Source organism: Coenobita brevimanus, chromosome 23 (genome assembly GCF_032717465.1).
Source record: "Coenobita brevimanus isolate Jiangsu-jjx chromosome 23, ASM3271746v2, whole genome shotgun sequence".
NCBI lineage: Eukaryota > Metazoa > Arthropoda > Malacostraca > Decapoda > Coenobitidae > Coenobita > Coenobita brevimanus.
In genome coordinates, this window is record NC_136976.1 from 36459419 (window position 1) to 36477353 (window position 17935).

Below are 17935 nucleotides of genomic sequence, written 5' to 3' on the forward strand. Positions count from 1 at the left end.
TTATTATAAGTACAGGGTCTGTCCGCCTATTCTCGAGACTGCCGGTATCCTGCGTGATACCTGTCATATATCTCTGCCAGTCTGAGCTTTGCCTTTGTGTAGAGTCTTGTGGATTGTCTAGCTTCCCTGTGTAAAGAATTTGGTAATATACGTGTAAGGTTGTTGCCCCGTGTTTTTATGCCCTGTTCCTCTCACACTGTCTTAGCTCCGGTCTAGAAAGGGAACCCATGCTATATACCTTAGGAGTTGCTGGGACGGGTAGCCGCCTTAAAGACACCTAGCATAACACTTATAAGGATGGGGAAGGGACTAGAGGAGATTCAATTCAGTTTTAGTTTGGTTCAGTGTCAGTGCAGATTGAATAGCTCAGGTACTTGTGGAAACAGTGAAGTTGGCAAGCATTAAGTGTTAGCGAACTTAAGAAGCCAGTGTTTATTTAAAACGCCCGAGCTGATCTAGTTGCACACCGAAAGGCTGGCCATAAGGAGAACTTCTAACTGAGCAACGTCCTTCCTATGCTGAACTACTGCTGTTGGAGCCTGTGGCACTGTGGGAAGGAGACATAACACTATGGAATGGAAGAACCTTTCAGGTAATATCACGAATTAAGAAAAATACTGCTAAAATGAAATCCCTGCATAAAGAAACTGTATTTCTGCCACCAATGATATATTAAATTTTACCATAAAATATCGGAAAGGTATATATCAAGAAAAAACTGACACATTTCAGACACCGTAGTATAAAGACTTTCTCTGAGGTTGCCCTGCTACAGTATTATGCAGCGTGTTCTAGGTTCCGACTTCTCGGTTCCAGACACGGTGCGGTTCTGGGTTCTTTGTTCCCGACCGGGTCAGTATCAGCAAGTAAGGAAAACACAAACACCACGGGTCAAAAGGCACACTTACCTGTTACCAAAAGACAAACATACACACCGTTCTATGAGCAAAACAGAGAAGTTACAATGACTTCCGCTTTCACACGAGGCCACCGGTGGCTGCAATTAGTTGCCTCCCATAGTTTTCAATGGAGCTTTTCATATGAGGCCACTGCGGTTGCCCGGCCGGCAACCAGCTCCTGGCGGTGGTTCGCTCGCACAACTAGTGTCCACCACTGGCGGTTGCTGCCACTCGCTGTAAAGCATTGCTTCAAATCGGAGCTTTCATACAATGCCGCAAGCAAGGCAAGGAGAAGGAGCCCTTCCTGTGACGCCATTCTTTCAACTGAGAGCCGTGCCAAGGAGTGGCGTGAGTTCAGTGGAGGACACCAGTGGCAGCCACAGGTGGCCCAGTGTGAAGGGGCCGGCAACTAGTGTAGCCGTATGAAGGCTTCGATTTGAAAAAATGCTTTACAATGAGTGGAAGCAACCGCTAGTGGCGGACACTAGTTGCGTGAGCGAGCCACCGCCGGGAGCTGGTTGCCGGCCGGGCAACCTCAGTGGCCTCGTATGAAAGGCTCCATTGAAAACTATGGGAGGCAGCTAATTGCTGCCACCAGTGGCCTCGTGTGAAAGCAGTCTAAGATAGCGTTTACAACAAAAGCGCTCTACCTAGCTCAGCAAGTCTGATCTTTACACAGAGTTACACCTTCCTGATATGGGGTTATGTCCACACAGTGTCACAGGCAATATTCCACATATATGTCAGGCATATGAAGTGCAGCATACACAGACAACATAGTTCAGTATATCCAATGTGACACATACGCCAATATATACATCCAAACCCTTAAGTCTAGGTATCCGCGTGACATGTGCGAGGTCCTAGCTAATCTTAGTCTATACACGCGCTTCATGGGTCGAGGATATATAATGTCTTACACTGATAACCAAGGGGTGGGGGTTAGTGAGTCTAGGGAGGGTAGATTCACGTGGGGACGGGGGTTGGAGATGGGTGCGTGAAACGTACGACAGTATATATCCTGATCCTTAAGTCTATGTATTCACGTGACATGTACGAGGTCCTAGCTAATGTAATGTATCCACGTGACATAGACGAAACCCTAGCTAATCTTAGGCTATACACACTCTACCTAGAACGGGAATATATTATGTCTTACACTGACCACCATGGGGGAATAGTGAGTATAAGGAGGGTGTATTCACGTGGGGATGGGGGTTGGGGCCCAGGGAGGGAAGGAAGGATGCACGGGGGAGTATTACACTGACGTCTGTTGTTCTGTGGGGGTGACACTGGGGAAGGTTCGTCACTGTAGAGAAACCGACCCGTATGGGGGGGGGTGTCGGGCACTATGCCAGGTAGTATCACGAGTAATAGAGTTCACTATGGCACACGGGGGGGGGGGTCACACTGGGGAGGGTTGGTCAATCTTGGGGAAGCGGCATCACGGACTCAAGGGGGGGGGGGGAAGTGACACTGGGGGAGGGATCAGGCTGCACTAGGAAAGCACACAAACAGAAAGTCTATTACTCATGACTCTGGCAGAGGGGAGGACAGAGCCCACGAGATGGGAGGGCCTATGCCGGGAGCTTCAGATGTCAGCCAGGCGTGGGAGGTGGGCTGCCCGGCAAGCAGTACAGGGGTGGGTGGTCCGTGGGGTCACCACTAGTCCTCAAGGAGTGGACAGATGGTGTACTGGGCGGCTCCCTAGCCATTACGGCCTGGCAGGAGGTTGGGCTCTCCGGGCTAGGGCCAAAGAGGGCTAGAAGGCGCGTTGTATGGCACTGGCCCTTAGTTGTCATTGGGGTCCTAGGGTAGGATCTGGGGAGGCCCAGAGCTGGGGTCAGGAGAAAAGAGGGCAGCGCCCTGGGTGAGCCGCTGCTGCGTCCTGTAGAGGCGGCCGTCAGGGAAAGGCTGCGACCGCTGTCATCGGGGGAGCCTCGACTGCTGCGGCAGGCACCGGGGGAGGCCTGCTGACTCCGGGGGCTGTGGTCTCGCTGTTGGGAGGGGGCCGACAGGGGTGAACTGTGGCCTCTCATCCGCTGGGAGTCTGGCAGCACCATGGGCTGCAAGGATAGGACACTGGCCCTTGGTGACGTCACGCCTGCTCTGGTCTCTGGTGGGGTCCCTGAAAAGGAGCAGGAGTCGTCCTCTCGTGTTGAGGGGCAGGGAGAGGGGCAACTCGCTTTGCCACAAGAGTGGTGGTCGGGGCGGGAGGCACCTTCCTCTACAGGGGCCTGGGTATAGTCCGAGGGGGAGCGGCCAGGGGCCAGCCCTCTGGATGCTACAGACCCTGACGTTGGGGAGTAGGCACCCGATGGATACACCCAGCTATTGCCACAGCTCTGATGGAGGCTGCACTCCAGCCGTTGTTCTGACGGAGGGGAGACGGCGCCTGATGGAGATGTCCGGCTATTGCCACAGCTCCGGCGGAGGCTGCTCTCCAGCCCTTGATCTGAAGGCAGGGAGAAGGCGCCCGATGGATACACCAAGCTATGGCCACAGCTCCGACAGAGGCTGCTCTCCAGCCTTTGGGTCTAGGACTCCTGTCCTGGAGACAGCAGTGGTGGACGGCGGTCTCGTCTGCTACTCCTTAGGGGGAATAGCAGCCCTTGAGGCTCCTCCTGAGTCCTCTGTCAAAAAGGAGGCCGATCCAGGGGACTTGGCGTCCGAGGGTCTGCTTGACATCTTGTATCTGCAAGTCCCACCCCGATTCAGGCGAGCTTTCCCTCCGTCGGAGTGTAGTGTGCTTTTCCTGCACACTGCCGGGTGGTCTGGCTGCGGAGAAGAGGGGCGTCGGGGCGCGAGAGACATAGGACACTCTCGCCTGGAAGGTATGACAGGTGAGCCGGCCTCCCTGTCATCTCCTAGTGGAGTGGGTATCGCCCCCCCTTACTCTCCTCCTGGGGTCATGGTGTCCGGCTCACCCCGCCGCGCGGGTATTTCACCTTAACTCTAGCTAATATCAAATGACCAGAGTGAGAGAAGACTGATATATGAATGCATTTATAGTTGTTTTCGCAACTGTATATTGCTTCCCTTCCTCCCAGAGGAAACAAGAGACGATGTGCAATACAAGCAGGCTCAGATATTTGTTTTCGAACCAGCACGACGGTTGTCATGGTTACGTCGCCCTACACTTCGGCTCTCAGGTAGATTATTTTTGCTTATGTCGATACTGGGGTGTCTATGGTAACAATATGGGGAATGATTTTTTAAAAATATTATTCACATAACGTTGATGCGTGCCATTTTTTTTTAATTAAGAAATACTGAACCACAGCAGTACGAGTACGACCTCCGACGTTCGCAAGTTCGCATCCATCGTGACAAACACAAATAGGCTGAAACAGCTGATCATACGCTGAAAATGGCTACGGTTCACTTAGGCCTACGAGTGAAATCAACGAAATTAGAAAAAGTTACATTGACGGATGTTAATCTAAGCGACACAGTTGAATCGATTAAGAAGGAGGCAGCAAGTAAGAGTAACACAACGGCCGATAAAATTCGTAAGTATTGTTCATGAGGATGTCGAGATTGTCAGCCAATTGAAATGTTAATTACCGTATTGTAAAGATATACAGAGTGCATAAGCAAAAGGTAGTGGGTTTTGCCACACCTCCCCATCAACACAGTTGTAGTCAGTGGTTAAAAGTTTGAGTAACTGCACGCTTTAAGCAGCAGAAACACCTTACCATATCAATTAATATTCCTCCAGTTTGTTTTCTGTATTTTTCTGACTTCAGGGTGATAAATGACCCCATCCTGCAGAAAAATTTCCCCCATGTTATTATCATCACATTCCGTAAGCCGTACCTACGATTGTGATGTGATGGTTGGTCAGAGTAAGGCTATGCCTTTGCATCGGATAACTCCTTTTCTTGATCTTCTATTTTTCCCACTTTTGTTGTTGTCTTGGTTTTGCTTGTTTGGTATTATTTTACTTTATTCCTGCCCGGCGGTTGGAAATTATGACTTACCTCTATATGTAGGGTGTATTGAGTACATCATTTTCTTCTCAGTACACATCAGTCGCGAAGAAATATTTTCCGAGATCTATTTTTTTTTTTTTAATCATCTGAAGGAGCCAGGATACTGCTTTAAGGTTGGCCAGCATGGTGGAGTAAACACTAGGTTCTGGTCCTGCCACCTACTGCCAGATTATGGTAACTAAAATTGAACTTAGCCAATCACATTCCATGACGTCATTTCAAGCCAGTCACATGCCGAGATTTCGTATGTGAGCCCGTGCATGAGCGGGAAAGTTTGAACTCAGAACTGATTCAGTTATACGATAGCTGCCCTTTGTGAAGGTTGTTCTCCAAGTTTCTTTGATGTTATTAAATAAACACACAAAGATAACACGGCCAGCCTTCACATTTTTAGAAACCACGGGATTCCGCTGAAAGAAGTAATGTGTCCTCAGTGCAACATTGTGTGCAGCTACAGGGAGGACAAGAAAGTTTGGAGGTCTATCTATCTATCTATTGCCAGACACCATAATCCCGTAAAGGGTGGCCATTTGACACTGAGTTAGTTGTTTTACAGAGAGGGGCACCAACCCACTTGTTGACACGTAGGGAGCACGTATGGTTTGGTTATATGGTTACCACCCAGCGTTGTAAATGGTTTCTTAGCATACAGGAAACCATTTGGCTTGTCACTCAATGTAAAGCCACCTGTAAAGGAAAGAAAAGGAATAATAAGTGACAGGAAAGTTAGGTGAAATAGGAAGAGAGGAGGTCAGGCACAGAAAAAGAATGATAAAAGCTAAGGAAGTAGGCAGCACTACATCAAGTGAGTGGTGCACCAGGAAATACCTTCTCCACAAGATCAAGAAGAGAAGGTATTGTGCCTTCGAAACCACAGATTGTAAAGGATCAGTCCAGTGAGGAGGACAGTTAAGGTACGTGATTAGGTTAGGTAGGTTAGGTTCAGTTACTTTAGTAAAGTGATGGAGATTTATATAATTGGTGTGTAATATCTGTGTATTTTGGTTGCTCTTAGTAATTTGGTGCCGTTTATGCCGATGTGGGTTGTTTCGAGTAATTTGGGAGCTGTTACTTTAGGTAGGTTGTCATTTTTACTTTCACGGGAGTTTCAGAATGCAATGTTTTATAGTGTTATTCATGTGATTCTGGTGGTCATTTTCAGTGCAAATTACTTGTTTTCGTTGTATTTTCCTTATAACCTTGGTACAGTGGGGGGGGGTTTATGGAAAACGAGTGATTTGCGATAGAAATGTCTATCAGATTCACATGAAAAAGACCATAAAACATCGCATTCTGAAACTCTTGAGAAAGTATGGCAGGGTAGGACTAAAGTAAAAATTTACCGCTTGTTTTCTAGTTTGCTTGCAATTTGCTCCCTTCTTCTCCACACACTATACAGTATAAGACTTCCTTCTTATCTACCAAGTTCTCTTCACTGAACAAAAATTTTCCTATTACTGCTGTCTCTACTCCATTGTTATATTAATGTAGTTCACTAAATCTTCTTCTTTCATTATCACTATTAGAACATATTAACATAGAGTGCTTTAGGTCTTCATTTCCATATCCACACAACTGACAGACCACTTCTCCGTTTGTATGTCATTTCACATCATTTATGGTAGAAGAGTCCCACTTCTAGCTTTGTACAGTCTGCTTGATGATGTATGATTGTCATATATGTTCTCTTCTTTAACCCTTTGAGATTCGTATGACTATTTCGATTGTCGTTTCAAATCCTACCTCAGAGATTCCGATGACACTTTTCATCGTCATTTTATGAAACTTCATTCATTCATTCATTGCCAGACGCCATGTATCCCAGACAGGGTGGCCAAGGGCTTAGAGTTAATTGTTTTACAGGGAGGGACACTAATCCTCCACCAACCCCACTTGATGTAGGGATGCCAACAGCATCTGGTGTTCCCAGGCGGTCACCCATCCAAGTACTAACCAGACTTATTGTAAAATATTCACCATAAACTGCGTTTACTCATCATAACAAAGAGGCTCGAGCATGATGTCATGGAATGGTTGCTCTATGGATGGCTTTACTGTACAGCTGGTCTGACTCATGGCTTTGTTTCTTTATAACTTTATTCTTGGTGTATATTTTTGTACAGCATGGTATAAAATTTTTGGTTTTTGCCTAACTTCAACTCGTCACTTTGACTTTTTATTTTTCCTTGTTTTCCTTTTATGAACATACTACGATAAAGTACAACTATTCATCTTTAAAATAACACCATGACCAGCATCCTATCATAAAAAGTGTATTTATGCCGACTGATCAAAGAAAAATCATGCAGCGAATATGCGGGCGAGACGAAAATAAAATTGTGCATCTCTTTCCTTTCACATTACTGCACAATGAAATGCACGTATTTCCATAATCTTTATATCACTGTAAAGGTAATTTATTGTATTTTTTGCATGGTTTAAACCAAATTTACATATCTTTACTCGTTATTTTTTTCCGAGTACTGTATTTTTATACGACAAGGTATACAATTTTTGCTTTTCGCCTAACTTCAACTCGTCATTTTGACATTTTATTTTCTTTGTTCTCCCTTTTTTAACATACTGCGATAAAGTACAACTATTCAGCGTTAAAATGACACCAAAACCAACCTTCTATCATGATAAGTGTATTTACACAGAACGATCAAAGTAAAGTATCGGGCCGCGAAGATGTGGGTCAGTGTGAGTGGCTGACTCTAGCACAGACATAATCTGCCCTGCCTAGAAACTTGATAGGGTTAATATTCACCTTCCATCTCTTATATATTTCCAAACTGGACCTACTATTAACTTCTCTCCAAGTATCTGCATCCCATTTCCTTGTCTTTTCTCTAACTTTATTTAGTCTGTGGAAGTCTATTTTTCTCAAGCCTGTCTTACACATGTATGCTTTTGTTATTTTCATCCAACTATTCTTATCATCCTCGTATATTACATTTGTTATTTCCTTTAATAATTCATTCTTCTTCTGTTGCTTTCAAATACTGTAATCTTCCATTCATAATTCTTGTTTTCATTAATGAAGCTTCTATTTCACCTCTAAGTGTGCATATTGGTGCTTTGATGCTCCAAGTATCTGTCTATAAACTCCATTCTCTACTCTCTGTTAGACATTTATATCTGTTTCTGTCATATTAATTATATTACTTCCATACAGTATTATGGTAACACTACACTTTTCCAATGTGTATTGCCAATCATTATTTTGTTGCAGCTCTTAGCTGTACCTGAATAAGTAATATTAGCTAATCTATGAGCCTTTTTTTTTCACCATTTCGCTCTTTTGCAGTTTAAAGAGGTTTCTTTTATTTTCTAGATAAAGACCCAGATATTTTACCTTATCAGTCACTGTTATTCCTTCTGTCTCTTCAAGCTGTTGTTTCATGTTCCTTATTATGGTATTACTTTTTCATTTGTTGATTTCCAAACCACATCTCCCACCAATATCCATTAATATTTTTATATTCCTTTTAACGCCATTATATTTTCAGCAAACAATAATCCATCATCAGCATAGAAGAGCACCCACAAATTAAACTTATCGTTTCTGACTCCATTTCCTTTTCCTTCAGTCTCTTGGATTATTACATATGTAAATGGTTTCCTGTAAGCCAAGAAACCATTTACAACGCTGAGTGGTAACCATATAACCAAACCATACGTTCTTCCTACGTGTCAAGTGGGTTGGTGGAGGGTTAGTTCCCCTCCCTGTAAAACAAATAACTCAGAGTCAAATGGCCACCCCGTGTGGGATTATGGCGTCTGGCAATAGATAGACAGATAGAATAAGTTTAAAAAGTGTAGTTGATCCAGTGCACCCTTTCCATATTCCACTTGTTACCTCTATGTCTTCCTCAGTATCTTCACTTAGTTGTATGATTATCTTATCTCTATCATAAATATTAGCCACAATGTTTGTTATCTTTGGATAAATTTTAAAATCATTCAAGGTACTGATTAATATGTCTCTCCTTACAGAGCCGTAAGTCTTACTAAAGTCAATGGATGTCACTATTAGTGTTTTTTTTTCTCTTAAGACAATCTTCAATGCAGTATTGTAGGATGAATAAATTATCTTCTACTCTTCCTCCTTCCATGAATCCTGCTTGCGTTTCTCTAATTACATAATTTCTCCTCAGGTGGTTCACTATTTCTCCTTTTATTAGACTCATAAATAATTTATAAGAAATTTTTGTTAATGCAATGGGCTTCAAATCTTTCGCTGTTGTTGTTATTTTTTTTCGGTATCATTTTTGTTTTTGAGACTTTCCATTCTTCTGGCTTATCCTTTTTGTCTAACACTGTCCTAAAGCATTCAGTTATCTTTTAAACACAGAGATCGCTCAGTGTCATTGCTTTATACAGCTCAAGTTTTTTATTTTATCAGGGCCAGCTGCTTTTCCATTCTTTAACTTTTTCTTACATTCTTTGACCTTTTCTGTTTTTATTATTGGATATTCCATGGACTTACTCTTTCTTTCAGTGTACATTAGCATGTCAAAATGTTCTAGGACCGGTTCTTGAAATCAGAGTTCTTCGCGTCCTACCAAATTATCATTCGTCATTTTGTTTATTATGTAAACTTCTTTTTCATTAGTGTTCCAGACTTCATTAATGCCATTTGGGTGCCTCTGATAAATCTTTTCCCAAAAGTTGACCAGTTCTTTTCTGGACTCATAATCATTTAATATCTGTCCTTCATTATCGTACAACTTAACTGTGTCAATTTTCTTTGTCTCTCTTCCTCACAACTTGTCTATAATTTCCCAAAGATGTTTGCTTTTATTTTTGCTGCCTCTAATGTCCACAGTTATTTTAATTTCATATTTTAGCATTTCCTCTCTTATCATAGCTTGAACTTTTTCATTTTTGTTCTCTGTAGCATACATTCAGCCTTTCTCTTTCTCTCTCATTTTTCTCATTTCTATCTATTAAAGCCTTTCCTTTTCTTTATTTCCTTTCTAATTTCATCATTCATCCATAAAGGTTCCTTCTTTTTATTTCCTTTATTCATTACTTATCTTTTTTATTTCCATTGTAATGTTAATTCTGCAGTCTTACCCCCTGGGGATAGCGGGGTGTCAAGAATACTCCCCCAGTATCCCTGCTTGTCATACGAGGCGACTAAAAGGGTTGGTGGTGGGTTAGTGCCCCACCTCGTAAAAAGAACTAACTAAACAAGCGAATAAAGTGCCTCGGACCAGGATTGACCATAAGTTGACGACTAAAGGTGGAGTCACACTTAGCAAAACTTGCTAACATGTTAGCCACTTTTGTGATCCGCTTTCATTTAAACTTACTTCCAGCACTAATTATATATAGTATATCATTCACAGTTAAAAATATGTTGAAAAATTATATTTACCTCATGTGAGTCCTTATCACATCAACAAACCTCCTAGCAAACTGAATCCCACTGATTGTTGGTCATTTGCCCTGCAAGAATGGCTAACATGTTAGCCGTTTTCTGCCCAGTGTGACGCTGACTTAAGGAACGGACAAAGGACATTGTGAGGGTGGGAACTTGGAATGTGAGAGGAGTGAATGATGAAGTGAAAGAGAGAGAGAGATTGTTCAGGTGCTTGATGTTGCAAAAGTGGATATATGTGGATTGACTGAAACTAAATGGAAAGGTGAAAGGGTGAGAGAATGGGAATATGGTTTAGGTATATGTTCAGGAGTCAATGAGAATGAGAGGACAAGAGAGGGAGTATGTCTGATGGTAAGCTAGAAGTGGAAGGAGAATATAAGAGAGTATGGAACAGTGGGTGCAAGGATTGTATAGGTGAGGATGAAAGTAGATTTACAAGCGTGGGCGATTGTTTGTGTGGATGCTTCGATAGAGGACCTAGTGGCAAGAGTGAAATATGAGTTTTGGGTGAGAGTAGAAGCATGTATGGACAAATTTGAGAGGAGCGAGAGAGTGCTTTTGATTGGAGACATGAATGGCAAAGTTGGGAATGTACGAGTGGATGGAGTGGTTGGTCAGTGGGGTGTGCCAGCTGAAGTAGATGGGAATGGTAGTGCTTTGTGGACATCTGTGCTGGTAAGGAGTTGGCAATAGCCAACACCTACTTTCGGCATAAGATGATCCATTGGTATACATGGAGAGTAATGAGAAGGATGGATGGTGAACTTGTTGAACGAAAGGCAATGATAGACTATGTGTGTGTGGATGAGCGAATGAGAAGACAAGTGTTGGATGCAAGTGTTTGGAGAGGGTGGGGGAATGGAGTCTCAGACCATCACTTAGTGATGGCCAAGGTAAAGCTGCAAAGAAAATGGTTGAGGAGACGAAGGGGAAGACAGGAGGAAACAGCTCCTGTGAGAAGAGTGGAGAATTTGCAAGATAGTGAGAGAATGGCAGAGTGTAAGAGCATAGTGGAAGAAAGATTGGGAAGGTATGAGCTAGAGCAGATGGAAGGGGTAGGAGATGTATGTAAGATATTCACGGAAGAGATAGGCACAGCATGTGAAGTGGTTTGTGGAGTGAGGAGGAGATGCAAGGATGTGCAAGGGACAGCATGTTGGAATGATGAGGTGAAACGAGCTGTAGAACAAAAGAAGAAGGCATATAGTGAATGGCTAGCGAGTAGAGGTAGGGGAGAAGATGAGAGAGAGAGGAGAGAGGTATATGTGAGCAGGAGAAGGGAGGTGAAGAGACTGGTGAAGGAGAGTAAGAAGAAAGTGGATGAAGAGTTTGGGAGGAATCTGAGTGTGAAATGGAGGGAGAGTAAGAAATTGTTTTGGAAGGAGGTAAAAAAGTAAGGCAGTGTGAAAGGGGAAATAGTAGGGGAGTGAAAGATAGGAATAATAGATTGTTGGTGGAGAAGAGAGAAAAATTGAGGAGATGGAAGGAGCACTTTGAGAATTTCTTGAATGTAGAGAGTGAGAGCAGTGCGAGTATAAGTGATTGGGGAATGGCTGGGAGAAGAAGAGATGAGAGGAGGGAAGAAGAGATCAGTAGGGCAGAAGTAGTGTAAGCAATGAAGAAGATCAAGTTGGGAAAGGCCCCAGGAATTTATGGAGTGTGTGGTGAAATGCTGAGGTATGGGGGTGAGATTGCTGTGGAGTGGATATGGAAGTTGTGTAGATTGGCTTGGGAAGAGGGAAGGGTTCCAGAGGACTGGAAATCAGGTATAATTGTTCCTTTATACAAAGGAAAGGGGGAGAGAGTATGTAGTAGAGTATGTAGTAACCATAGGGGTATTTGCCTTCTTAGTGTGACTGGTAAAATGTATGGTAGAATACTCATTGATAGGGTTAGGCTTATGACAGAGGAGCTAGTTGGAGAAGAATAAGGGGAATTTAGGAAGGGAAAAGGGTGTGTAGATCAGATATTTGTTCCAAGATGTTTAGTGGAGAAGTATCTAGAGAAGGGAAAGAAAGTGTATGCTGCCTTCATGGACTTGGAGAAAGCTTATGACAGAATAGATAGGCAAGGTATGTGGAAGGTATTAAAAATAATGGAGTGGAGGGGAAATTGTTGAGTGCTGTGAAGAGTATGTACGAAAGAGCTAGGGCTACAGTGCGAGTGGATGGTAAACTGAGTGAGTTCTTTGATCTCAATGTGGGACTGAAACAGGGTTGTGTGATGTCTCCATGGGTGTTTAATATATACATGGATGGGGTTGTAAAGGAGGTGCAAGGTAGGGCGGTGGATGTGGGGGTGGCTCTAATGAATGAGGGTGAGATTTGGAAGATTCCGGTGTTGCTGTTTGCTGATGATACAGTATTGTTGAGTGAAGATGAATGGGAGTTGCAAGGTTTGGTGAATGAATTTGAGACAATGTAGGAGGAGGAAGCTGAAAGTTAATGTAAACAAAAGTAAAGTTATGGTGTTTGAGAGGAATGAAGTCACAGAATGTACAGTAAGGTTGGATGGTGAGGATATGGAGAATGTGAGTGCATTCAAGTACTTGGGTAATGTGATGAGTAAGGATGGAACTTTGGGGGATGAAGTGCATGAAAGGCTACAGCAGGGAAGGAAGGTTGTTGGTTCACTGAAAGCAGTGATGAGAAATAGGGAGGTGAGTATGGAAGTTAAGAAGTCACTGCATGATAGTATTGTGATCCCTACCCTGACGTATGGAAGCAAGGCGTGGACCCTGCAAGAGGGGAACAAGTCAAGAGTGAGAGCAGTAGAAATGAGTTACTTGAGAGGAGCATTTGGAGTGACATGGAGGGACAGGTTGACTAATGAAGAAGTGAAGGAATGTTGTGGGGTGGATGTGGATGTGGTTGAGAAGATTAGGAGACATACTGTGGTGGTTTGGACATGTGGAGAGAATGGAGAATGAAAGACTAAGAGGGTGTATGTAGGTGAGGTGGAGGGAGGGAGAGGGAGGAGTAGACCGAGGATGAGGTGAAGGGATGGAGTTAAGAGGTATATGAGGGAGGGGGGGGTGAGTTGGGGGGAGGGTAGTCAAATGGTGGGTGACAGAGCGACTTGGAGGCGTTTTGTCTGTGGCCACCCTTTGCGGGATTAGGGCTTTGGGCTATAGATAGATAGATAGATGGATTAATTCTTCTATAGTTCCCACCTCTTCTGTTCTCAGTTTCTCCTCCATCCTTTCTACAAACATCTTTAATGATTCTTGATCTGTTTTATAATACATATTTTCTTCCCATTCTCTTTTTTCAAAGTTTGTTTTTTCTATCTGTACCTTAAGTTATGCTTGTACCGGGTATTAAATTATGGTCAGACAAGTCAAATACAGGCATACCCCGGTTTAACGATCTAATTGGTTCGGTAAAACCCCCATCGTTAGGTGGGGTATTGTATATCAGGGTACTTTTAACATGTACAGAGATAGCCCGATTATCCGGGCTATATGGTGTTAAGGGATGCCCGATTAGTCCGAAAGCACAATTAATCCGGCAGAAACAACACGCAAGCACTGTACTGTTAGACTGATTTATTTACCGGTAAATGTACACTTTAAGTACCAGAAAGACCTTTCCAGTTCAATGTATATTCCTCCAGCTTGTTTCAGTATTTTTCAGACTATATTCAGTTTGTTAAATTACGTTTTCTTACTGAAAGATTTCCTCCCTGTTATTATCATCACGTTCTAAAGCTGTACCTATGACTGTTTCCAGCACAATGGACGAAACTCATCGTACCCAAATGTGGACTTCGTTTCCCAACTTCCCAACTGGAGATTAGGTTAGGTTAAATTATTAGGTGCAGTTAAGCTAGGTTAGGCCAGGTTTAAACACTTAGATTAGAACAGTGTCTTCTGCCATTACGTTAATGAATCAAACAGAGTCGTCACACCAGAACAGCTAAAAACAGGGGAAACAGATTTAACAAGAAATGTTTATTTACCAACCCAGAAATCAGAAAAATATAACAGACTATCTGGATGAACTGATTTGGTAAGGTGCTTTTACTGCTTACAGCAAAGCATATGTTTACCCCCCTCAATGTTCGTGAGTTCAGAAATTTTTGTGCTCCCGTGGTAGACCTTGGAACCATTTTTTCAACGTTATAAAGTCAGTTTCTTTTTCTTGTAAATGTGACTCGTCTGGTACACCTGGCTTTTTCCCCTCCTCCCTAAACCCATCTTGTGATTTGCTATGATTCATGAAATTAGGGGGCATGTTACATTATCATTTAGACAAAATTAGAGTGCATGTTACTTTAGCATTTAAACATATCGGCGAAAACATATGGGATGAAAGGACCGCTTGGCTGTTTGGGATGGTAGAGTAGGGTCGTGTAAACATACCGGTGACCTTCTTTCCCTTCCCATAATTGTTCGCAGTTTTTATGGCTCTCCACAACTCAGCGTCACTGACCCCGGAACAGTGAAGCATTGTTCAAGGCTGGCTGCCATGAAGGGGTTAATGGAAGGGGCTATTGTTTGTATCAATACTCTCTCTTTCACACATACACGAACGAACAAAAGAATGTGCAATAGATGTACACTTAATTGTAAGGAGCAGAAATAACTGTATGCTCTGTCGGTCCGAAATGTGTTGGGAAGCGACATCGAACAAAGACTGTGGAACTGAATGCCGCCTTACAAGAACACGTGAGACGAAAGTATAGTATTTTTTATTAGTAAACATTTTTGTTCCGTTTTGTCCCATATAATTGTGAAACTCATAAATTTTTGTTAAAGCATACAGACTAATAACCTTATCAACTCAGTTCATATTGCTCTAGTTTGTTTTCTGTATTTTTCTGCCTATTTTGTGGATGGTAAATTACCTTTCGCTGAGATCTACTCTCTTATTATCATAATGTTCCTTAAGCCTTACCTACAATTGTTTCTGGCATAATGGAAGAAACTTACTCATAATTAGGGTGCATGTTACATTAGCATTTAAACATATCGGCAAAAACATCTGAGATGAAGTGGCCGGCCGCCTGACTGTTTGAAATGGTAGAGGAGGGTCGTGTAAACATACCAGTGACCTTCGTTCCCTTCCCATAATTGTTCGCAGTTTTTTATGGCTCTCCCTAACCCAACATCCCTGACACCGGTACAGTAGAGCATTGTTTGAGGCTGTCAGTTATGATGGGGTTAATGGAATGCATTATTGTTTGTATTAATACTCTCTTTCACACGTAAAGTACACTTAAGAACGAACAAAAGAATGAACAGTAAATGTAAGAGGAAGAAATAACTATGCTCTGTCGGTCCGCAGTGTGTTGGGAAGTGCGATATCTAACGAAGAATGCAGAACTGAATGCTAACTTACGAAAACACGAGTAATTTTTTTTCTTTTTTTCTGATTAGCAGACATTCTTGTTCCATTTCGTTCCCTTAAATTGGGAAACCCATTATTTTTCCTCTAAGCATACACCCCAAAGACTTCACCAATTCACTTCATATTCCTCCAGTTTGTTTTCTGTGCTTTTTTATTTTGAGGGTAGTAAATTACTTTTTCTTGCTTAAAGATTTTCTCTTTTATTATCACGTTCTTTAAGCCGTACCTACGATTGTTTCGGGCATAATGGAAGAAACTCATTGTACACCAAAGTGGATTTAGTTTCCCAATTTCCCAACTGGATCCCAGGTTAGGTTAAATTAGGTTAAATTATTAAGTAGTTAAGCAAGGTTAGGCTAGATCAGGTGTATCAGTTGCCTCACCAAACTCCATCCTACCACCCTTCTGATCGAGTTGTGAGCAGGAGGTGTGGGTGGGGGCAGGATGAGCAGACTCTCTCTGGTTTACCCATGCCTTTCTCCCAAGTAAGTGGATGCTTCCTGTTTAAACCGGAGCTATCGTATGGATAATTCTATGTACAGTACTACTGTACCACTGAACCATTTGGTCACTGCGCGGATATACCGAAAGGTGGATAATCCGTGCCTGGCTAATCGAGCTTCCACTGTACAGTATTTCAATGTGGACCGTTTACCAGCCTTGGGTTTCCCCCCAAACCAAGTCCAAAACCCACCCAGAAGAGCCCCCAAACAGGTTTAAAGGCAATCTGAATGGCCTAACAGCTGTCAAGGAAGGTAACCCAAGCCTAACACCTCACTGAAGGCAACAAATAAAACCTGAAGATCATGAGGAATAGGTTAAAGAATATCAAACACCTCTCATCACCTACTTCTTGTAAGTCCATGTCCAGTCCTGATCATCATCCTTGCTTTCCACCCCAAGGCTAGGGGACATGTGGTGCTCCTCCTCAAAGCCCCCAAACCCTATCTCCAGGGGATGGTCAGAGGGGGTTGGCGATGGAGTGCGATGCGATGACTCAGGCAGAGGTGATGGAGTGCTATGCAATGACTCAGGCGGAGGCAATGGGGTGTGATGCACTGGCTCAGGCGGTGGCGATAAGGTGCGATGCGATGGCTCAGGGGGTGGCGATGGAGTGCGATGCGATGATGGAGGAGGTGGTGTGGGAGACAGCTGCGATGTCCGGTGAGGTGGCGAGGGAGACCGCTTTGATGAATGATGAGGTAGCGATGGCGTCAGTTGCAGTGGCTCTTGTCGTGGCAAGGGAGACAGAGACAGTGGCTGAAGTGGTGTGGGAGGTGGAGGGTCGGATGAGGAAGGCAGCGATGGAGTGGCAGAGTGCTTGATGGGAGACACAAGTGACATGGGAGACAGTGATTGGCTGGTGGGTAAGTCCAGCACAACAGGCCAAGCACATCCTAGGCGGGAGGTGTCCCTCGGTGTTTCTGTGCTGGTTGAAGGTTGGGGAGATGCTCTGCTGGTTGAAGGCTTGGGAGATGCTCTGCTGGTTGAAGGCTGAGGAGATGCTCTGCTCATCGAGGGCTTGGGAGATCCTGTGTGACTTGCTGGCCTGGTGGGAGCCTGCTTAAAGAAGGCTGTGATCGTTGTCTGCCTGGTCTCCCTTTTCTTCTCCTCCAGCATCATCCTGTACACTTTCATACCCTCCTCAAGCCAATTAGCTGTGTCCCTGCTTCGTCCTGGGAGAGGGTCATGTGTTTTCATGAGGTCTATAGTCTCGTTCAGCTTCATTATTATCTCCTTCAGGATCTTGATGTTGAGAGCTCGGATCTCAGACACAACCTCCTCCTCCTCTGCCTCCTGGTGCGCCCGCTCGATCTCCATATCGAGGAGCTCCTTGTTGCTGAGCTCCTTCCTGTGACTCTCGAGAACCTTCTCCACGTCATCCTCATAACCCCCCCGAAGCCTGCCTCATGTGACAACTCAACGATGTCGTGCCGCACACGCTGGTCAGGTGGAGGTTGCACACCCTCGGGGAAGCTGGTGAAGGAGTGCACACACTCTGGCCACAGCTTCTGCCACACACACAGGTTGACGACAGACGGAGCTCCTTGTGGGTCATGGAGAATTAGTCGCCGAACCAGCGGCGAAAAGGAACCCAGCCTATTGTGATTATGTAAATGAATATGTGAATGGTGGTCCTGTCTGATAATAGTGAAAAAAAAGTGCAGATTTTGGTCCGACAAGAGTACAAAGTACAGTGAAAGAGTAAAGTTTTCGTAAGTTGTATCATGACGGAAGGAGGTAGCTCTTTGTTTACAGCTAATGGCGGCGGGTTTGAGGGCATTACCGATGAGGGTA

At 43.8% G+C, this 17935-nt stretch overlaps 1 protein-coding gene across 1 annotated transcript in view; it reads left to right on the forward strand.

Annotated features, from left to right (window-relative positions):
- The first annotated feature begins 4203 nt into the window (after positions 1-4203).
- LOC145392944 (ubiquitin-like protein 7) overlaps positions 4204-17935 on the forward strand; it is a 367352-nt gene continuing 353620 nt past the window's right edge. The window contains exon 1 of the mRNA XM_080267231.1: positions 4204-4411. Within this exon, the coding sequence (XP_080123357.1) occupies positions 4270-4411 (142 nt within the window). The 5' untranslated portion in view covers positions 4204-4269. The remainder of the gene's footprint in view (positions 4412-17935) is intronic.